This window comes from Ranitomeya variabilis, chromosome 1 (assembly GCF_051348905.1).
Source record: "Ranitomeya variabilis isolate aRanVar5 chromosome 1, aRanVar5.hap1, whole genome shotgun sequence".
Taxonomy (NCBI): Eukaryota; Metazoa; Chordata; class Amphibia; order Anura; family Dendrobatidae; genus Ranitomeya; species Ranitomeya variabilis.
The window spans coordinates 314,990,882-315,014,910 of record NC_135232.1 but is presented as its reverse complement, the minus strand read 5'-3'; the positions used below and the strand labels follow the sequence as shown (position 1 = coordinate 315,014,910).

Genomic DNA, 24,029 nt, shown 5'->3' with positions numbered 1-24,029 from the left:
CTATTCAGTAGGACTATATAAGCACTGCACTCGTACTATGGAAGATGCTTATTTCAAGTGAAAAATTTATTGGAATAAAAAAAAAATTTTGCCTATCGCTCCACCACAACACTGTTCCAATAAACTTTTTCACTTGAAATAAGCATCTTCCATAGTACGAGTGCAGTAATTATACAGCTTTATGATTGATGGGACCGTTGGCTCCGTTCACTGGCACCTCCACGTTCACACCAGTCGAGTGCTAGCCTTCCATGCTCTCTATATTCAGTAGGACTATCAGCTGTGTATCCACCAGACTTCTGCTCAACACAACTGATGGTCCCAACCCCATTTATAAGGCAAGAAATCCCACTTATTAAACCTGAGAGGGCACACCTGTGAGGTGAAAACCATTCCTGGTGACCACCTCTTGAAGCTCATCAAGAGAATGCCAAGAGTGTACAAAGCAGTCATCAAAGCAAAAGGTGGCTACTTTGAAGAACCTAGAATATAAGACATATTTTCAGTAGTCTCACACTTTTTTGTTAAGTATATAATTCCACATGTGTTAATTCAAAGTTTTGATGCCTTCAGTGTGAATGTACAATTTTCATAGTCATAAAAATACAGAGAAATCTTTAAATGAGAAGGTGTGTCCAAACTTTTGGTCTGTACTGTATGTATATATATATATATATATATATATATATATATATATATGTATATATATATATATATATATATATATATATATAACACCAAGGGCACAACGCTCACCCCTGGACGAAGCTTTCAACAGCAAAACACGCGTCGTGTGTAGTGGGTCCCTGGCTTTCGGCTTTACTGGTAAATACTATGAGGAGTGCATTTGGTTTTGCTGGTTCCTCCTCCTCTCACCTTCCCCTTGCTGTTGGGGTTCCTCAAGGATCAGTCCTAGGCCAGCTCCTCTTCTCTTTGTATACTGCCCCTATTGGACAAACAATCAGTAGATTTGGTTTCCAGTACCATCTCTATGCTGACGAAACCCAATTATACACTTCTTCTCCTGATATCACGCCAACCTTTTTAGAAAACACCAGTGATTGTCTTACTGCTGTCTCTAACATCATGTCTTCCGTCTATCTGAAACTGAACCTGTCAAAAACTGAACTCCTTGTGTTATCTCCCTCTATTAACCTACCTTTGCCTGACATTGCCATCTCCGTGTGCGGTTCCACCATTACTCCAAAGCAACATGCCCACTGCCTTGGGGTCATACTTGATTCCGAGCTTTCATTCACCCCCCACATCCGATCACTGGCTCGCTCTTCTTATCTGCATCTCAAAAACATTTCTAGAATTCGCCCTTTTCTTACTTTCGACTCTGCAAAAACTCTTACTGTTTCACTTATTCATTCTCGTCTGGACTATTGGAACTCTCTACTAATCGGCCTCCCTCTTACCAAACTCTCCCCGCTCCAATCTGTCCTGAATGCTACAGCCAGGATCATATTCCTTACCAACCGTTACACCGATGCCTCTACCTTGTGCCAGTCATTACACTGGCTACCCATCCACTCCAGAATCCAGTACAAAACTACTACCCTCATCCACAAAGCACTCCATGGCTCAGCACCACCCTACATCTCCTCTCTGGTCTCAGTCTACCACCCTACCCGTGCCCTCTGCTCCGCTAATGACCTCAGGTTAGCATCCTCAATAATCAGAACCTCCCACTCCCGTCTCCAAGACTTTACACGTGCTGCGCCAATTCTTTGGAATGCACTACCTAGGTTAATATGATTAATCCCCAATCCCCACAGTTTTAAGCGTGCCCTAAACTCATTTGTTCAGATTTGCCTACCGCCTCAACGCACTAACCTAACTATCCCTGTGCGGCCCATTAAAAATAAATAAATAAATAAATAAAAAATAAACAAAACCATAATCAGGTTCCTCGCATCATGTTCTCATACACTTTATGCAGTTAATAGCCCTCTGTATCTGTACTGCTACATACTTAGGCAGTTAACTGGTTCATGCAGCATTACAAGAACACCTGAGCCTTACACTATGGCTGGCCTTAATAACTAAAGCAATTGTTACCATCCACCTCTCGTGTCTCCCCTTTTCCTCATAGTTTGTAAGCTTGCGAGCAGGGCCCTCACTCCTCTTGGTATCTATTTTGAACTGTGATTTCTGTTATGCTGTAATGTCTATTGTCTATACAAGTCCCCTCTATAATTTGTAAAGCGCTTGCGGAATATGTTGGCGCTATATAAATAAAATTATTATTATTATTATATTATTTTGATAGTAAGTTCATATGCACTGTTTGCTTATTTTATATCTTCTCTGTTCTTAGTGTGGGCCGTGCACTATCCTCATTTATATATATAATCGTCTAAGGGGCACTTCCATCTGTCTGATTGTCTGTCACGGAAATCCCAAGTTGCTGATTGGTCACGGCCAGCTGCCGCGACCAATCAGCGATGGGCACAGTCCGGCTGTAAAATGGCCGCTCCCTAGTCCCCTGCAGTCAGTGCCCCCTCCATACTCTCCCAACAGTCAGCGCCCGCCGCCCACATAGCGTTTTAGCAGTCTGTTAAACCGACTGCGCTACACCGCGGCGTAACGCAATTTGTTAACGCTGCTATTAACACTGTGTGACAAACTTTTTACTATTGATGCTGCCTATGCAGTGTCAATAGTAAAAGGATATAATGTTAAAAATAATAATAAAAAATAAAAAAATGGTGCTATTCTCACCCTCCGCCGTCCACCGATGCGTGTGAGCAGCGAGGCTGCCGCCAGCTTCCGTTCCCAGAGATGCATTGCGAAATTACCCTGACGACTTAGCAGTCCCGCGAGACCACTAAGTCATCTGGGTAATTTCCCAGTGCATCACTGGGAACGGAAGCTGGCGGTAGCCTCGCCGCTCGCGCCTATCGGTGGACGCCGGAGGGTGAGTATATAACTATTTTTAATTTTAATTCTTTTTTTTAACAGAGATATGGTGCCCACACTGCTGTATACTACGTGGGCTATGTTATATACTGCGTGACTGATATATACTACGTGGGCAGTGTTAGATAATGTGTGGGCTGTGTTATTTACTGCGTGGGCTGTGTTATATACTATGTGGCTGCTATATACTACGTGGTTGCTATATACTATGTGGCTGCTGTATACCACATGGCTGTGCTATATACAATGTGGCTGTGCTATATACTACGTGGCTGTGCTATATACTATGTGGCTGTCTGTGTTATATAGTACTTGGGCTGTGTTATATACTACGTGGCTGTGCTATATACTACGTGGCTGTCTGTGTTATATAGTACGTGGGCTGTGTTATATACTGCATGGCTGTGCTATATACTACGTGGCTGTGCTATATACTACGTGGCTCTGCTATATACTACGTGGCTGTGCTATACACTATGGGCTGTGCTATACACTACATGGCTGTGCTATATACTACATGGCTGTGCTATATACTACGTGGCTGTGCTATATACTACATACTACGTGGCTGTGCTATATACTACATGGCTGTGTTATATACTACGTGGCTGTACTATATCCTGCACCCGAACCCCCGTCATCCACCGCCCCAAACCCCCAACATCCTGTGACCAATCAGCGACAGACGCAGTCCAGCCACGAATTGACACGGGATTTAAACACCGCTTCAGTGATTGGACGTGGCCGGCCGTGCATGACCAATCAGCGATATTGGCGCTGTATTTAAACACTGCTTCAGTGATTGGTAGCTCACGGCCAGCCGTGACCAATCAGCGATATTGGCGCGGTAGTTAAACACCGCTTCGGTCATTGGTCGTGTCCGGCCGGCCACGACCAATGAGCGACAGGCGCAGTCTGGCCGCGAATTGGCGCCAGATTTGAACCACGCTTCGCTGATCAGCCGGGCGCAACAAATCAGCGATATTGCCGCGGCATTTAACCCCCTCTCACAGCGCGATGTACATACATACATGCATATTCTAGAATACCCGATGCGTTAGAATCGGGCCACCATCTAGTTTATTTAATATACATCTCTCACTCTATTATTATTAATACTACATCATTTATACTTGATGGTGTATAGGTTCTCTCCATAGACTGAGCATTTATATTACACTCTGATGGTCTTTTATTATTCATTTCTTATGTACACTTACTTATTATTGCCATGTTATCCTTATATTGCCATCTGTACTTGTATCTTATGTAATTATTATGTACAGTATATTCCTCTATATTTATTATGTCTTTTACGTATAGCCATATCCACTCCTTCTTTTCCTGTACTTGTCCCTCCCCATAAATTAGTTTTTTTTTTAATGTTTTTTTAAGACCCTTGTGGTGTTTTACATTTATCATAATAAAAATTAGCTATTTTAACCTTTCTCAAAAAAGCGTTGTGCCTTTGGTGTTTCTTTTTTAACTGGTGCTCAGCAGCTTTCGTTTATTTTTAAAGGGAGGAATCATTGGTGTGATCATTAACTGGAACTGCAATTTGGACTTGCATCCCTCAAAGTGTCGCCCACAGTATTCATTCCGACGCCTTGACCTGCAGAATAATATATCTACCGGCTATAACTACAGGTTAGTGTTATTGTGACAAAAAGGAGTAAGAAAACAGTGACTTATAATAATCTTTATACAGTACAGACCAAAAGTTTGGACACACCTTCTCATTTAAAGATTTTTCTGTATTTTCATGACTATGAGAATTGTACATTCACACTGAATGCATCAAAACTATGAATTAACACATGTGGAATTATATACTTAACAAAAAAGTGTGAAACAACTGAAAATATGTCTTATATTCTAGGTTCTTCAAAGTAGCCACCTTTTGCTTTGATGACTACTTTGCACACTCTTGGCATTCTTTTGATGAGCTTCAAGAGGTAGTCATGGGAATGGTTTTCACTTCACAGGTGTGCCCTGTCAGGTTTAATAAGTGGGATTTCTTGCCTTATAAATGGGGTTGGGACCATCAGTTGTGTTGAGCAGAAGTCTGGTGGATACACAGCTGATAGTCCTACTGAATATAGAGAGCATGGAAGGCTAGCACTCGATTGGTGTGAACGTGAAGGTGCCAATGAACGGAGCCAACGGTCCCATCAATCATAAAGCTGTATAATTACTGCACTCGTACTATGGAAGATGCTTATTTCAAGTGAAAAAGTTTATTGGAACAGTGTTGTGGTGGAGCGATAGGCAAAATCTTTTTTTTGTTCCAATAAATTTTTCACTTGAAATAAGCATCTTCCATAGTACGAGTGCAGTGCTTATATAGTCCTACTGAATAGACTGTTAGAATTTGTATTATGGCAAGAAAAAAGCAGCTAAGTAAAGAAAAATGAGTGGCTATCATTACTTTAAGAAATGAAGGTCAGTCAGTCCGAAAAATTGGGAAAACTTTGAAAGTGTCCCCAAGTGCAGTGGCAAAAACCATCAAGCGCTACAAAGAAACTGGCTCACATGAGGACCGCCCCAGGAAAGGAAGAACAAGAGTCACCTCTGCTTCTGAGGAGAAGATTATCCGAGTCACCAGCCTCAGGAATCGCAGGTTAACAGCAGCTCAGATTGGAGACCAGGTCAATGCCACACAGAGTTCTAGCAGCAGACACATCTCTACAACAACTGTTAAGATGGGACTTTGTGCAGCAGGCCTCCATTGTAAAATAGCTGCTAGGAAACCACTGCTAAGGACAGGCAAAAAGCCGAAGAGACTTGTTTGGGCTACAGAACACAAGGAATGGACATTAGACCAGTGGAAATCTGTACTTTGGTCTGATGAGTCCAAATTTGAGAACTTTGGTTCCAACCACCGTGTCTTTGTGCAACACAGAAAAGGTGTGATGGTGTGGGGGTGCTTTGCTGGTGACACTGTTGGGGATTTATTCAAAATTGAAGGCACACTGAACCAGCATGGCTACCACAGCATTTTGCAGTGGCATGCTATTCCATCCGGTTTCCGTTTAGTTGGAACATAATTTATTTTTCAACAGGACAATGACCCCAAACACACCTCCAGGCTGTGTAAGGGCTATTTGACCAAGAAGGAGAGTGATGGGGTGCTACACCAGATGACCTGGCCTCCACAGTCACCAGACCTGAACCCAATCAAAATGGTTTGGGGTGAACTGGACCGCAGAGTGAAGGCAAAAGGGCCAATAAGTGCTAAGCATCTCTGGGAACTCCATTCCTGGTGACTACCTCTTGAAGCTCATCAAGAGAATGCCAAGAGGGTACAAAGCAGTCATCAAAGCAAAAGGTGGCTACTTTGAAAAACCTAGAATATAAGACATAATTTCAGTTGTTTCACACTTTTTTGTTAAGTATATAATTCCACATGTGTTAATTCATAGTTTTGATGCCTTCAGTGTAAATGTACACTTTTCATGGTCATGAAAATACAGAAAAATCTTTAAATGAGAAGTGTGTCCAAACTTTTGGTCTGTACTGTATATATATAGCACCAACATATTCCGCAGCGCTTTACAGTTTGCACACATTATCATTGCTGTCCCTGATGGGGCTCACAATCTAAATTCCCTATCAGTATCTCTTTGGAATGTGGGAGGAAACCGGAGTGACCGGAGGAAACCCATGCAAACACGGGGAGAACATACAAACTTCTTATAGACTTATAGAAGTCCCCTAAAAGTTTAGGAGTGAAAATGTAACAGGTAGAGAATGAAACTGAATTTAATAAGTTTCCTACTCTGACTGGAAGAGCTGCAAAATCCAAATACTGATCCCCAACACAGAGTAGGACTATAAGATTCCTGGAACATTCACGTTCTTCTTCCAATGTGAAAGTTATCATACTAACCCCTTCACCACCTTGGGTTTTTTCGTTTTTGTTTTTGCTCCCCTTTTTCCCAGAGCCATAACTTTTTTTTATTTTTCCAGCAATATGGCCATGTGAGGGTTTCTTTTTTGCAGGACGAGTTGTACTTTTGAATGACATCATTGGTTTTACCATATAGTGTACTGGAAAACAGGAAAAAATCAAAGAGTGGTGAAATTGCAAAAAAAGTGCAATGTCACAATTGTCTTTTGTTTTGCCATTTTCACTAAATGCTAAAACTGACTGTCCTCTATTCTTTATAACCAGCTATGATAAAGCTGACAGCTGAGTGTTGCTGCTGAATGTCGAACCTGAACAGTAACACAGATTTCTTAGAGAAGTCCATGTTCGGGGTCCTTTTCCGAACAGTGGGTGTTCGATATGAACCGCAAACTTTACTGTTCGGGTTCTCACATGGATATTGGGACAATAAAGCATTCACACCTCTAATCTAATAAAGATTCACTCTTTGAGCTCAGTTAGTTATTTTTTTTTTATGTCCATTGGTTATGTTCTGTTTATGCATATATTTGCGTTTCTTCAAATATTTTGTTATACCATAATAGCGCAAGCCAAGAAGCAAAAATATGATCGCACAGCTGCCACTGGGTCACAAACAGGTAACAGTCCCTTCAATGTAGAACAAGGATCCAGAGTCACGATAGAGGTGCTCGCAGGAATAAGAATGAACCAGCAGGAATATGAAGAAATATGCGGCAACACTCACCGATCCAGGTAAAATGCAAAATGTTTATTGAAGACTCTTAAGCAGACATCTCAAACGCGGTCCGGGATGGTGAAACAGGAAGGAGGTGAGCAGGATGTGACGACGGCCGTTTCGCGCTTACGTCAGCGCTTCAACGGGTCTAAGGTGCAGACAGGTAACGCGGAGATAAATAGGAAAGGGGAGGGGAGGGGAGAGGAAAAGGAGTACCTCCCTGATCACGCTCCTTCCCTGCACCTACCACGGACGAAATACACATATAAACAAATATATAAAAACAACAATAAAATCCGGGTACAAACTCCGGAACAAGTACTGGCCTTATACAAAACTCCTATAAGTTATAACGGATATGATAAAATTGAAAAATATACAGAAAGAAAAATTCTTTAAATTGTCATAAAGCATACAGCGTGCTTACCTGAAGGAGACCCATACGGACAGGGGGAGAGAGAAAAAGGCTCGCATAAAGGTGAACCAAAAAAGATTCAGAGGCAATGTATCAGGGAGAAGAGCAGAAAGACAATAACATGTCAATAATATTACAAATATGTTATAAGAAAATGGACATATCAAGCTTGTCATTGAGACCAGCTGGACCCATGGCGCAAGTGCGCATGATCCAGCTGGCCTCCTTTCTTAATAACAACTTCTGTAAGTCGCCCCCTTGTGCAGGTAGGGCCACCTTCTCTATCCCGGCGAACCTAAGGACCCCCGGATCACCCTGATGTACATCATTAATGTGTTCAATAAGCCTCGGTACACCCTTTCCTGTACGGATAGATCGAAAGTGCTCTCTAAAGCGTATACACAGTTGCCGTATAGTCTTACCTATGTAGTATCTTTTACAAGGACAAAACAATACATAAACCACATAGTCGGTTTTACAAGAAACGAACTGCCGGACAGTATGTTTTATCGGGCCAATGTTAAGCGTCTGCCCTATAATATGATATTGGCAAGAAATACAGTGACCACAACGAAAATTACCTCTGGGGACTGACTGCTCCAGCCATGAGGACCTAGGATTCGAGATACGATTGCGGACCAACAGGTCTCTCACACGTGTACTCCGTTTTTTAGAAATAAATGGTCCCTCGGCTGCCCTGTCAGATAGATCCCTATCCCTAGCCAGGACATGCCAATGTTTGCGTATCGAAGCTCTAATCTCATGGTCCATAAGGCCATAACGAAAGCAAAATGAAAAACGCTGTCCAGAGGGTACCCTAATGTCATTAGACCCACCTGATGATTGCCTATCAACACGTTCCATCGCCTCACATAGTATACTATCCGGATAGCCTCGCTCGCGAAACCTAGCACATAGATCAGAAGACTGACGTTCGAAGCCCGCTTGTGTGTTGTTGACCCTTCTCGTGCGGAGAAGTTGACTGTAGGGTAATGACCGTTTAATGTGCGTAGGATGAAAACTCCTAGAGTGTAATAACGAATTAGTCGCAGTAGGTTTACGAAAAACCGATGTGCACACCTCCCCATCAAGAATCTCTACTGCCACATCTAAAAATTCCAGACGGGAGCCCCCAAACACTGATGTAACAGACATCCCCATGGTATTGGAATTATTGAGGTATTGGACAAAAAACTCAAAGTCCTCCTCCGTCCCGTCCCACACCAGGAACAAATCATCGACATACCTCAAAAGTTTGTATGTCGATGATTTGTTCCTGGTGTGGGACGGGACGAGGGAGGAGGACTTTGAGTTTTTTGTCCAATACCTCAATAATTCCAATACCATGGGGATGTCTTTTACATCAGTGTTTGGGGGCTCCCGTCTGGAATTTTTAGATGTGGCAGTAGAGATTCTTGATGGGGAGGTGTGCACATCGGTTTTTCGTAAACCTACTGCGACTAATTAGTTATTACACTCTAGGAGTTTTCATCCTACGCACATTAAACGGTCATTACCCTACAGTCAACTTCTCCGTACGAGAAGGGTCAACAACACACAAGCGGGCTTCGAACGTCAGTCTTCTGATCTATGTGCTAGGTTTCGCGAGCGAGGCTATCCGGATAGTATACTATGTGAGGTGATGGAACGTGTTGATAGGCAATCATCAGGTGGGTCTAATGACATTAGGGTACCCTCTGGACAGCGTTTTTCGTTTTGCTTTCGTTATGGCCCTATGGACCATGAGATTAGAGCTTCGATACGCAAACATTGGCATGTCCTGGCTAGGGATAGGGATCTATCTGACAGGGCAGCCGAGGGACCACTTATTTCTAATAAACGGAGTACACGTGTGAGAGACCTGTTGGTCCGCAATCGTATCTCGAATCCTAGGTCCTCATGGCTGGAGCAGTCAGTCCCCAGAGGTAATTTTCGTTGTGGTCACTGTATTTCTTGCCAATATCATATTATAGGGCAGACGCTTAACATTGGCCCGATAAAACATACTGTCCGGCAGTTCGTTTCTTGTAAAACCGACTATGTGGTTTGTCATGAATCCCCAATGGCTAGGGATAGCACAGGATAAGCAAAGTATAATAAATATCGGACGAGCTCTAGGGTGATGGAACCTGGGCTAACCGCTGCCCTACGCCTGACAAACGCAACTAGAGATAGCCAGGGAGCATGCCTACGTTGGTTCTAGACGCCACGCACCAGCCCAAGAGCTAACCAGTACTGCAGAGAAAACAAAGACCTCACCTGCCTCCAGAGGAATTAACCCCAAAGGTATAGTTGCCCCCCACATGTATTGACGGTGAAATGAGAGGAAGGCACACACATAGAGATGATGTATATAGCTTTAGCAAATAGAGGCCCGCTGAAAACTAGAAAGCAGAATGACACAAAAGGGGACTGAGCGGTCAGCAAAAAACCCTAATCAAAAAACCATCCTGAGATTACAAGAACCCATGTGCCAACTCATGGCACATGGGGAGAACCTCAGTCCACTAGAGCAACCAGCTAACAAAGAGACATTCTAAGCAAGCTGGACAAAAAAAAAAACCAAACAACTGAAAATCAGCACTTAGCTTATCCTGAAAGATCTGGGAGCAGGTAGGCAGGAACAAAACAGAGCACATCTGAACACATTGATAGCCGGCAAGGGAAATGACAGAAAGGCCAGGTAAAATAGGAAACACCCAGCCTCTGATGGACAGATGGAAACCAAAGGCCGCAACCCACCAAAGTCACACAGTACCAGCAGTAACCACCAGAGGGAGCCCACAAACAGAATCCACAACAGTACCCCCCCCTTGAGGAGGGGTCACCGAACCCTCACGAGAACCCCCAGGGCGATCAGGGCGAGCCCTATGGAAGGCGCGGACCAAATCAGTCGCATGAACATCGGAGGCGACCACCCAGGAATTGTCCTCCTGACCATAACCCTTCCACTTAACCAAATACTGGAGTTTGCGTCTGGAAACACGAGAATCCAAGATCTTTTCAACAACATACTCCAATTCTCCCTCCACCAGCACCGGAGCAGGAGGTTCGACCGAAGGAACAACAGGCACCTCATACCTCCGCAACAACGACCGATGGAACACATTATGAATAGCGAACGATGCTGGGAGATCCAAACGGAAAGATACAGGGTTAAGAATCTCCGAGATCCTATAAGGACTGATGAACCGAGGCTTGAACTTAGGAGAAGAGACCTTCATAGGGACAAAACGAGAAGACAACCACACCAAGTCCCCAACAAGAAGTCGGGGACCCACGCGGCGACGGCGATTAGCAAACTGCTGAGTCTTCTCCTGAGATAACTTCAAATTGTCCACCACCTGATTCCAAATGTGATGTAGCCTGTCCACCACCACGTCCACTCCAGGACAATCCGAAGACTCCACCTGACCAGAGGAAAAACGAGGATGAAACCCCGAATTACAAAAAAAAGGAGAGACCAACGTGGCCGAACTAGCCCGATTATTAAGAGCAAATTCGGCCAGTGGCAAAAAAGCAACCCAGTCATCCTGATCAGCAGAAACAAAACACCTCAAATAAGTTTCCAAAGTCTGATTAGTTCGCTCCGTCTGGCCATTCGTCTGAGGATGGAATGCAGACGAGAAAGACAAATCAATGCCCATCTTGGCACAAAACGTCCGCCAAAATCTAGACACAAACTGGGATCCCCTGTCAGAAACGATGTTCTCCGGAATCCCATGCAAACGAACCACGTTCTGAAAAAACAAAGGAACCAACTCAGAGGAGGAGGGCAACTTAGGCAAGGGCACCAAATGAACCATCTTAGAAAAGCGGTCACACACAACCCAGATAACGGACATTTTCTGTGAAACCGGGAGATCAGAAATAAAATCCATGGAAATGTGCGTCCAAGGCCTCTTCGGGATGGGCAAGGATAACAACAACCCACTAGCCCGTGAACAGCAATGCTTAGCTCGAGCACACACTTCACAAGACTGCACAAAGGTACGCACATCCCTAGACAAGGAAGGCCACCAAAAAGACCTGGCCACCAAGTCTCTTGTACCAAATATTCCAGGATGACCAGCCAACACAGAAGAATGGACCTCGGAGATGACTCTACTGGTCCAATCATCCGGAACAAACAGTCTTTCTGGTGGACATCGATCCGGTTTATCCACCTGAAACTCCTGCAATGCGCGTCGCAAGTCTGGGGATACGGCGGACAATATTACCCCATCCCTAAGGATACCAGCAGGCCCAGTGTCTCCAGGAGAGTCAGGCACAAAACTCCTGGAAAGAGCATCTGCCTTCACATTCTTTGAACCTGGCAGGTATGAAACCACGAAATTGAAACGAGAAAAAAATAACGACCAACGAGCCTGTCTAGGATTCAAACGCCTGGCAGACTCAAGGTAAATGAGATTCTTGTGATCAGTCAAGACCACCACGCGATGTTTAGCACCCTCAAGCCAATGACGCCACTCCTCAAATGCCCACTTCATGGCCAAAAGCTCCCGATTACCCACATCATAATTGCGCTCGGCGGGCGAGAATTTTCTAGAGAAGAAAGCACATGGCTTCATCACCGAGCCATTAGAACTTCTCTGTGACAAAACCGCCCCCGCTCCAATCTCGGAAGCATCAACCTCCACCTGAAAAGGAAGTGAAACATCTGGTTGACACAACACAGGAGCAGAAGAAAACCGGCGCTTAAGTTCCCGAAAGGCCTCCACGGCCGCAGGGGACCAATCAGCAACATCAGCACCCTTTTTAGTCAAATCAGTCAAAGGTTTAACAATACTGGAAAAATTAGCAATGAACCGACGATAAAAATTAGCAAACCCCAAGAACTTCTGAAGGCTCTTAACAGATGTAGGTTGTGTCCAGTCACAAATAGCCTGAACCTTAACGGGATCCATCTCAATAGTAGAAGGAGAAAAAATGTACCCCAAAAAAGAAATCTTCTGGACTCCGAAGAGACACTTTGAGCCCTTCACAAACAGAGAATTGGCCCGCAAAACCTGAAACACCTTCCTGACCTGTAGAACATGAGACTCCCAGTCATCAGAAAACACCAAAATATCATCCAAATACACAATCATAAACTTATCCAGATATTCACGGAAAATATTGTGCATAAAGGACTGAAAGACTGACGGAGCATTGGAGAGTCCAAAAGGCATTACCAAATACTCAAAATGGCCCTCAGGCGTATTAAATGCGGTTTTCCACTCATCACCCTGTTTTATCCGCACCAGATTATACGCACCACGAAGATCTATTTTAGTGAACCACCTAGCCCCCTTAATGCGAGCAAACAAATCCGTAAATAATGGCAATGGATACTGGTATTTGACTGTAATCTTATTCAGAAGGCGATAATCTATACAAGGCCTCAGGGAACCATCTTTTTTTGCCACGAAAAAAAAAACCTGCTCCCAGAGGGGACGAAGATGGACGAATATGTCCCTTTTCCAAGGACTCCTTAATATAATTCCGCATAGCAGTATGCTCTGGCAGTGACAGATTAAATAAACGACCCTTAGGGAACTTACTGCCAGGAATCAATTCTATAGCACAGTCACACTCTCTATGAGGAGGGAGCGAATTGAGCTTAGGCTCCTCAAAAACATCCCTATAATCCGACAAAAACGCAGGGATCTCCGAAGGAGTAGATGAAGCGATAGAAATCGGAGGTGCATCATCATGAACCCCCTGACATCCCCAGCTTAGCGCAGACATTGTTTTCCAGTCCAGGACAGGATTATGAGTTTGTAACCATGGCAGACCAAGCACTAGTACATCATGTAAATTATACAGTACAAGGAAGCGAATCACCTCCTGATGAACGGGAGTCATGCGCATGGTCACTTGTGTCCAATACTGCGGTTTATTCATAGCCAATGGTGTAGAATCAATTCCCTTCAGAGGAATAGGAACTTCCAGAGGCTCTAGACTAAAACCGCAGCGTTTAGCAAATGACCAATCCATAAGACTCAGGGCAGCGCCTGAATCCACATAGGCATCGACGGAAATGGAAGACAGTGAAAAAATCAGAGTCACAGACAAAATGAACTTAGACTGCAGAGTATCAATGGCAAAAGATTTATCAACCCTTTTTGTGCGTTTAGAGCATGCTGATATAACATGAGCTGAATCACCACAATAAAAACACAAACCATTTTTCCGCCTATAATTTTGCCGTTCACTTCTGGACTGAATTCTATCACATTGCATAGACTCAGGTGCCTGTTCAGAAGACACCGCCAACTGGTGCACGGGTTTGCGCTCCCGTAAACGCCGATCAATCTGAATGGCCATAGCCATAGACTCATTCAGACCTGTAGGCGCAGGGAACCCCACCATAATATCCTTAATGGCCTCAGAAAGACCATTTCTGAAGTTTGCAGCCAGGGCGACCATTTCCGAAATTTCTGACAATATATTTCCGCTTCATCATGCCCCTGAGAGAGGGCTAATAAAGCCTTTTCAGCCTGAATCTCTAGGTTAGGTTCCTCATAGAGCAATCCCAATGCCAGAAAAAATGCATCCACACTGAGCAATGCAGGATCCCCTGGTGCCAATGCAAATGCCCAATTCTGAGGGTCGCCCCGTAGGAACGATATAACAATCTTGACCTGTTGAGCAGGGTCTCCAGAGGAGTGAGATTTCAAAGAGAGAAACAATTTACAATTGTTCCTGAAATTCAGGAAGGTAGATCTATCCCCAGAAAAGAACTCTGGAATAGGAATTCTAGGTTCAGACATGGGAGTGTGAACCACGAAATCCTGTATGTTTTGAACCTTTGCCGCGAGATTACTCAGGCTGGAAGCCAAACTCTGGACATCCATGATAAACGGCTAAGATCAGAGCCATTCAAGGGTTAAGAGGAGGTAAGAAGCAGCTAGACAGCAATTAAGGGCTAGGCAGCAAAACTCTGAAGGGAAAAAAAAAAAAAAAAATTTCCCTTGAACACTTCTTATCTCCTGCTTCAGCCCAAACAATTAACACTTTGCAGGCCGGCTATACTGTCATGAATCCCCAATGGCTAGGGATAGCACAGGATAAGCAAAGTATAATAAATATCGGACGAGCTCTAGGGTGATGGAACCTGGGCTGACCGCTGCCCTACGCCTGACAAACGCAACTAGAGATAGCCAGGGAGCGTGCCTACGTTGGTTCTAGACGCCACGCACCAGCCCAAGAGCTAACCAGTACTGCAGAGAAAACAAAGACCTCACCTGCCTCCAGAGGAATTAACCCCAAAGGTATAGTTGCCCCCCACATGTATTGACGGTGAAATGAGAGGAAGGCACACACATAGAGATGATGTATATAGCTTTAGCAAATAGAGGCCCGCTGAAAACTAGAAAGCAGAATGACACAAAAGGGGACTGAGCGGTCAGCAAAAAACCCTAATCAAAAAACCATCCTGAGATTACAAGAACCCATGTGCCAACTCATGGCACATGGGGAGAACCTCAGTCCACTAGAGCAACCAGCTAACAAAGAGACATTCTAAGCAAGCTGGACAAAAAAAAAAACCAAACAACTGAAAATCAGCACTTAGCTTATCCTGAAAGATCTGGGAGCAGGTAGGCAGGAACAAAACAGAGCACATCTGAACACATTGATAGCCGGCAAGGGAAATGACAGAAAGGCCAGGTAAAATAGGAAACACCCAGCCTCTGATGGACAGATGGAAACCAAAGGCCGCAACCCACCAAAGTCACACAGTACCAGCAGTAACCACCAGAGGGAGCCCGCAAACAGAATCCACAACAGTGGTTTATGTATTGTTTTGTCCTTGTAAAAGATACTACATAGGTAAGACTATACGGCAACTGTGTATACGCTTTAGAGAGCACTTTCGATCTATCCGTACAGGAAAGGGTGTACCGAGGCTTATTGAACACATTAATGATGTACATCAGGGTGATCCGGGGGTCCTTAGGTTCGCCGGGATAGAGAAGGTGGCCCTACCTGCACAAGGGGGCAACTTACAGAAGTTGTTATTAAGAAAGGAGGCCAGCTGGATCATGCGCACTTGCGCCATGGGTCCAGCTGGTCTCAATGACAAGCTTGATATGTCCATTTTCTTATAACATATTTGTAATATTATTGACATGTTATTGTCTTTCTGCTCTTCTCCCTGATACATTGCCTCTGAATCTTTTTTGGTTCACCTTTATGCGAGCCTTTTTCTCTCTCCCCCCTGTCCGTATGGGTCTCCTTCAGGTAAGCACGCTGTATGCTTTATGACAATTTAAAGAATTTTTCTTTCTGTATATTTTTCAATTTTATCATATCCGTTATAACTTACAGGAGTTTTGTATAAGGCCAGTACTTGTTCCGGAGTTTGTACCCGGATTTTATTGTTGTTTTTATATATTTGTTTATATGTGTATTTCGTCCGTGGTAGGTGCAGGGAAGGAGCGTGATCAGGGAGGTACTCCTTTTCCTCTCCCCTCCCCTCCCCTTTCCTATTTATCTCCGCGTTACCTGTCTGCACCTTAGACCCGTTGAAGCGCTGACGTAAGCGCGAAACGGCCGTCGTCACATCCTGCTCACCTCCTTCCTGTTTCACCATCCCGGACCGCGTTTGAGATGTCTGCTTAAGAGTCTTCAATAAACATTTTGAATTTTACCTGGATCGGTGAGTGTTGCTGCATATTTCTTCATATTCCATTTTGTTATACCATGCCTGACGAAGAGACCTTATAAGTCTCAAAAGCTTGCTTTGTAACATCATGTATTTTATTTTTTGCTAGCCTTTAAAAGTATCATAACTACAAGATTATAATTTTGTTTTTCCCACTGAGAGTAATCATTGGAAGAGCAGCTCAGCTTGGCAGCACAAGAGAAAAGGAACATTACACTTTTAACTATTTAGGCAAGAAGTACAACTTTATCGTATATACTCGAGTATAAGCCGAGATTTTCAGCCCAAATTTTTGGGCTGAAAGTGCCCCTCTCGGCTTATGCTCGAGTCATGATCGGCGGTGGGGTCGGCAGGTGAGGGGGAGAGAGGACTGTCGCATACTCACCTAGTCCCGGCGCTCCCCCTGCCCATCCCACGGTTTACGGTGCTGCAGCTCGTCCCCTGTTCAGCGGTCATGTGGGACCGCTCATTAAAGTTATGAATATGGACTCCACTCCCATAGGGGTGGAGCCGCATATTCATTCCTCTAATCAGCGGTAACGGTGACCGCTGACAGAGGAAGAGGCTGCGGCACCCGGAGACCAGCTGTCCGGGATAAGGAGCCAGGGACGCCGGGAGCAGGTGAGTATTACATATTTACCTGTCCACGTTCCACATGCCGGGCACCGCTCTGTCTTCCCGTCCTCTTGCAGTGACTGTGCAGGTCAGAGGGAGCGATGACGTACTAGTGTGCGCGCTGCCCTCTGCCTGAACAGTCAGTGCGGAGAGGCGCCGAGACGGGACGCTGAGGAGCTGCGGGCAGCAAGAGAGGTGAGTATGTCATTTTTTTTTTTTATTGCAGCAGCAGCATTATATATTGCACAGATTTATATGGAGCATCTATGGGGCCATAATGAACTGTGCAGAGCATTATATATGGCACAGCTTTCTATGGAGCCATACTGAACGGTGCAGAGCATTATATATGGCACAGCTTTCTATGGAGCATCTATGGGACCATACTGAACGGTGCAGAGCATTATATATGGCACAGCTTTCTATGGGGCCATACTGAACGGTGCAGAGCATTATATATGGCACAGCTTTCTATGGAGCATCTATGGGGCCATACTGAATGGTGCAGAGCATTATATATGGCACAGCTTTATGTGGAGCATCTATGGGACCATAATGAACGGTGCAGAGCATTATATGTGGCACAGCTTTATGTGGAGCATCTATGGGACCATAGTGAACGGTGCAGAGCATTATATATGGCACAGCTTTATGTGGAGCATCTATGGGGCCATAATGAACGGTGCAGAGCATTATATGTGACACAGCTTTATGTGGAGCATCTATCGGGCCATAATGAACGGTGCAGAGCATTATATATGGCACAGCTTTATGTGGAGCATCTTAGGGGCCATAATGAACGGTGCAGAGCTTATATATGGCACAGCTTTATGTGGAGCATCTATGGGTCCATAATGAACGGTGCAGAGCATTATATGTGGCACAGCTTTATGTGGAGCATCTATGGGGCCATAATGAACGGTGCAGAGCATTATATGTGGCACAGCTTTATATGGAGCATCTATGGGGCCATAATGAACAGTATGGAGCATCTATTTTTATTTTTGAAATTCACCGGTAGCTGCTGCATTTTCCCCCCTAGGCTTATACTCGAGTCAATAAGTTTTCCCAGTTTTTTGTGGCAAAATTAGGGAGGTCGGCTTATACTCGGGTGGGTCGGCTTATACTCGAGTATATACGGTAATTGAAAAGCACCAATTAATGAACAAATGCTAGAGGACATTTAGAACAGTTTTTAAGTGCCTATTCTAATATAATTGTATGATATATTAGATTTGTGAAAACTATATTTATCTATATTTTTATTTTATCTGTACTGAGCTATATTCACTACATGTAGGGATGCCAACTTGACTTTTTATTTTTTTCAGGACAGCTTATTAAAAATCAGACAGACAATATTTTTTTACTAACACACTGAAAAATCATAATAAATCATTATGATTAGAAGTGATCCATGTCTCCACCCCATAATTCTTATAAGATGACATTATCTGCATTCACTGTGAACTGCAAAATGATAATTACAGACAAAATAATCTGTATAAGCTTCTTCAGCTGCAAAAAAATCACGGACGCCTTAAATTTTTTTATGAACATGGTCACAAAAGTGCCCTATTTTTTACGGACTGTAAGCCTGAGGCTGCACTAATGAGAGATTGTGATGACAATATGTCCCCTCCTGATTTCTGTCAGGGTTAGCATAGACATGGATGCCTAGTCTAAATTATATACCAGCAAATACATCCATGTTCAAACATATCTCATTGAATCTATTTGTCTTCCTTGGAGGCAAGTATTTATGTGAATAGTGGTTTATATTTACCTATGCATCCTTGACAACTATGTGTAGTGTTGGAAATCAAAGGACAATGTGTATCGTGTACTTGTTCTATCCAAGATTTTCACATATATAACATGTTATACCCATTATGCTGTAGTTTTAGATAAATTCACACATCAATGTTTTTTGTGGGCCATGGGATCTGAGCTAGGTATCAAGGTTACCCATACAAGTCTATGCGTCTGTGAAACTCACTGACAGTATTTTGATGACATCAGTGTGCATTATATATACTGTCTGTTATTAACATTGTATTGGACAAAAGAAATGGTAAATGGGCATGGATTGGGGTGTGTATAAAAACGAAGGTATCCAGCTCCGAAATTCAAATCAAAAGTCTTTTTTTGACAACTTTAAAAAGAAGCTTCTTGACAAGCCGGTACATACCGAAAGAAGAAATACCTTGAGCAACTGGACGCGTTTCGAACACATGTAGTGTTCTTAGGCCTCAATTTCATAATGAGCAGTCTTGTCGGAGAATAAAAACGCCCCAAACAGGTGGGGAGCATGTGAAATAATTGCTCCGCAAAATCTAATCGACATTTAAGTGATACAAAGTAGAAAGTGCAAAAATTACAAAAAATATAGAAATACAAAAAATGCGAAAATGCAAATAATACAAATCAGAAATAATTAATAATGCGACATAATTTCCTTCTTTAAATTTAATCCTAAAGGTACCCGGGTATTTAATAAATAGATTCAAAAAGCCTCTATCTCACAACTTTTTTTCCCTCTATCTCCACCACTCAGGTTCCTGTGAACCTGTTCTATTGCAAATACATAGAGATTTGCAATCTGTCTGTTATGAAATGTTATAAAGTGAATAGATGCATTGGAAACATGACGAATTGTGGGTTGGGTGATATTATAGAGATGTTCTCTGATTCTATCTTTTAATCTCCTAATTGTGGATCCCACATATAAAAGTTGACAAGCTGAACATTCAATTATGTATACTACGTGATCTGAATTGCAATTCAAAAAATTTTTTATTTTAAAATTCTTTTGATTCTTTGAACAAGAAAACGTGGATGTCTTTTTAAAACGTAAGCATGTTTTGCAAAGATGTCCACATTTAAAGAAGCCCGTGGTGAATAACCAATTAGAAGAGTTTTTTTTTTTGGTTGCATCACAGAAACTAGGGGACAACGAATTGCCTAAGGTTGGGGTACGTCTGGATACAATTCTGATAACATTCTTTAGTATTGTATCCATAATGCCATCATCTCTCAAAATATTCAAATTGTGATATACTATGTCAGAGATTGGCTTGAAAAACGTACTATAAGAACTAAAACCGGTTGTTCTGAAAGAGACTTATTATTAATTTTAGTCTGGTTCTGGTTATTAGTCAGGTTCAGGAACCGTTGCAATAAGTTCTGTCCTTGATTTAGTATCAACTACATCGAAAGCGCTGTTAATGGTCCAGTCAGGATATTATCTATTTCTTCTTCCCCACATTGGGGGACACAGAACCATGGGTGTTATGCTGCTGTCGCTAGGAGGCTGACACTAAGTTGAGACAAAAAAAGTGATCTCCTCCCCTGCAGTATACACCCTCATGCTGGCTAACAGAGACACAGTTCAAGCTTAGTGTCCTTAGGAGGCACACTGGGTCTGCTATTCAGACCAGAACTTTTTTCTTATCTATTGGTTTTTCTACTATGTAACCTTTCTACCCGGACCTTTCAAGGCTCCGATCTCCCTGAACCAACAACAGGCGAGCACGGGAGTTTTACCTCTCCGTATCCTCTCCTGTGACGTGGGATGCCACTGCCTGAGCTGATTCTACGGGTGACGGGCCCCTTCAAGAGCACCGATCTCCCCCCTCTCTTAACAGCTGAGCACTGGAGTGTCACCTCCACGTATCCTCTTCTGCAGCCAGGCCTATTGCCGGACATTTTGCCCTGCCCACCAGGTTTTACCCTTGGATGTTCAGAGGCACTCTACATTGTGGCATCCGGGCAGCCCCCACTGCATCACCACTGAAAAGAGTGGATGATGGAAGGAGGCAGGACGGATGGAAGGACGGTTTCTCTCCACCCCCCTTTCAAGGGGATGGTGGATGGAGGCTGCCCCAACCCTGCACCATCCTATCTACCCCGGGCACAGCTCTAACCTGCTGCATCTGCAATCCCCTTCATATCGGGGTAAGTGCCACCAGGGAGGGGTCTTTCTTAGGCAGGCATAGGAAGGCTCCATAGCGGCAGGGGCTCCGCGGCTCCTTCCCGGCGGTCCGCGGGTGCGCGCCGGCCGCAGCCAGAAATTTAGTCCCCGGCTTCGGCCTTTGTGTAGGCAGCATCCCGATAGGCCCCGCCCACCGGCAGTCTTCCCGCCACATCAAAGGTTCCTGTGTTTTGCCATCCAAGAGGAACATTTTCAATTCACGGCCTTACCCTGGTCCAGTCAGGATATTTCCTATTTTTGAGATGTTTTCTAATGTTCTTTTTTTCGTTAATAAACGTCAAATTATCACTACAATTTATTTTTGCTCTGTACGCCTCGCCCACAGGAATTGATTGGATTGTATGTGGTAGGTGAAAGCTATGTTCATGGAGTATGGTGTTCCCCGCAGTCTTTTTACAATACGTGCAGCTACTAATAGTTTCAAAGGGAATACCTGAAAGGCTTAAATCCACTAAGTAATACATTTTTTATCAGATGTGTAAGTAAATTTTAAATTGAAAGGGTTATTATTGATATAACATTGAAACAAACTTAATGAGTCTGAATCCCCTTGCCATACTAGTAATAGGTCATCTATATACCTGGAATACCATTTAATATGTTCACAAAATGGATTATCTGAACTGAAAATGTACTGTTCCTCCCACCACGCCATGACTATATTTGCTACCGATGGGGAGAACTTAGCTCCCATCAAAACTCCACTGATCTGGAGAAAAAGTTTCTTATCAAATGAAAAATAATTATGTGATAAAAGAAAAGCAAGAACTGAGATGATATACATTTGCAAATCATAACAATATGTGCCATATTTATGTAAATGAAACTGGACCGCATGTAAGACAATCTTGTGTGGGATGGATGTGTATAGGGCAACTACGTCACAGGTTATGATTATGAAAACAAGAGGGTCTATCTATGGAAAAGGGGTAGACAAGTGGATGATACTAGAAGAAGGACACCATCTCAGTCCTCAATTTCGTCTGTGAGTGATACCTCCGAGCGATCTGTGTCCTCCATGTCGACGGGTTCCAGAATGACTACCCGCAATCAGAGGGAGTATACTTATCATCCTTACAGACGTGATGATGCCCCTTCTGAATTTCGGAAACATTCCAACAAGGTAATTAACCTGAGTGCTCACAACTTCACTACTATTGATCTTGAGTTGTTGGAAAGAGGACTTTCCTTTGCGCCAGCTGCATCATTTGATGCTTTTGAAGCTATCAAGGACCTTCATCTTTTTGCTAGGTCCTTGATCTTCAAAAAGTTTTTCTTTGACGGTAACCTTGCTGCCCTTTTTCCTACAGAAGAAGAACAGATAGCCCTCCGAACATTGGAAGAATTGGCAATTGAGCATGACACCCCGGAGGGAGGTATGATCCCAGTTGCCATTCGTGCTAAATCTAAGAGGTTTCCCCCTCTTTCTTCATGTCCAAATATAGACCTTTTTGTCCAACTGGTCACTAAGGAATTTAGGGAGATCCCGAGATCTATTTATAGGGATAATCTCACTAGAGAGGAAAGGGGGCGCCTTCGTATCCTTCAGGATCTTGGGGATGTTGTTTTTAAGCCGGCAGACAAGGGGGGTAATGTTGTTGTCTGGCCTAATATCATGTATGAAAAAGAGGCCTTTCGCCAGCTCAACAACAAAATTTGTTATAAAAAACTTACATTTAACCCCTTGTCTGCCTACTCTAAGCAACTTACTAATATTATTAAGAGGGCTAGAGATGTGGGAGTCATCACTGGTGAATTGGCCTCGGCACTAGTGGTAAGTGAACCCACCATCCCTACTTTCTATTTACTCCCCAAGATCCACAAGGATATGAGGACGCCCCCCGGCCGTCCTATAATATCAGGTAAAGGCAATTATTTAGAGAAGGTTAATCAATGGTTGGACTCCAAGCTCCAACCGTTGGTGATAAATCTACCATCGTATTTGAAGGATACCAGCGAATTTTTGAAATTAATGAATGGCTTACATCTCGAAAAGGACGAACTATTGGTTACAGCTGATGTCGAATCGCTGTACACCAGCATTCGACATCAGGATGGGCTTAGAGCGGTGGAGTTTTTTCTTAGTATGTCCAGTATGGCGAAGGAAATGAGAGAATTAATCTGCCAATTATTGGAATTTGCTTTAACGCATAATTTTTTTACCTTTAAGGGGTCCTTCTTCCTACAGCTCCAAGGGACAGCAATGGGGGCCCCCTTCGCCCCAGCGTACGCCAACCTGTTCTTGGGGCTGTGGGAGAGGGACCTCCCCCCGCCTGACCTTCCGGAGTCGATGTGCCGCGTCCTTCTTTGGGCGCGGTGCATCGACGACATTATGATTGTCTGGCGGGGTTCAGTTGACAGTCTTGAGACCTTTATGACCTCTCTGAATAATAATGAGAATAATATAACTTTGACATATAAATCTGATGATAAGACTATTGAATTCTTGGATGTTCAGGTAAAACGTGATTCTTGCGGTACTATTCAGACCACCCTATTTAGGAAGCCTACTTCCACTAATCTATTGCTGCACGCCTCCTCCTCCCATCCCGGCCATGTCATTCAGGCAATACCAACGGGTCAATTTCTTCGCCTGCGTAGAATATGTTCAACTGAGGCAGATTTCCTTGTTCAGGCGGAGGACTTGAAAAATAGGTTACTAAGCAGGGGACACAGTAAGCGGAGTATTAAAAAGGCTTTCAATAGAGCAAAGCACTCCTCTAGAGATGCGTTGCTATACAACCCTAATAATAAATCAAATCATGAGATTGTGCGGTTTACTACGAGGTATCATTCTCAGTTTCC

At 43.6% G+C, this 24,029-nt stretch overlaps 1 protein-coding gene across 1 annotated transcript in view; it reads left to right on the top strand.

Annotated features, from left to right (window-relative positions):
* The window catches only part of P2RX2 (purinergic receptor P2X 2), a 115,261-nt gene that overhangs the window by 23,874 nt on the left and 67,358 nt on the right, over positions 1–24,029 (top strand). Inside the window, exon 6 of the mRNA XM_077297327.1 lies at positions 4,445–4,572. Coding sequence (XP_077153442.1) covers positions 4,445–4,572 — 128 coding nt within the window. The remainder of the gene's footprint in view (positions 1–4,444; positions 4,573–24,029) is intronic.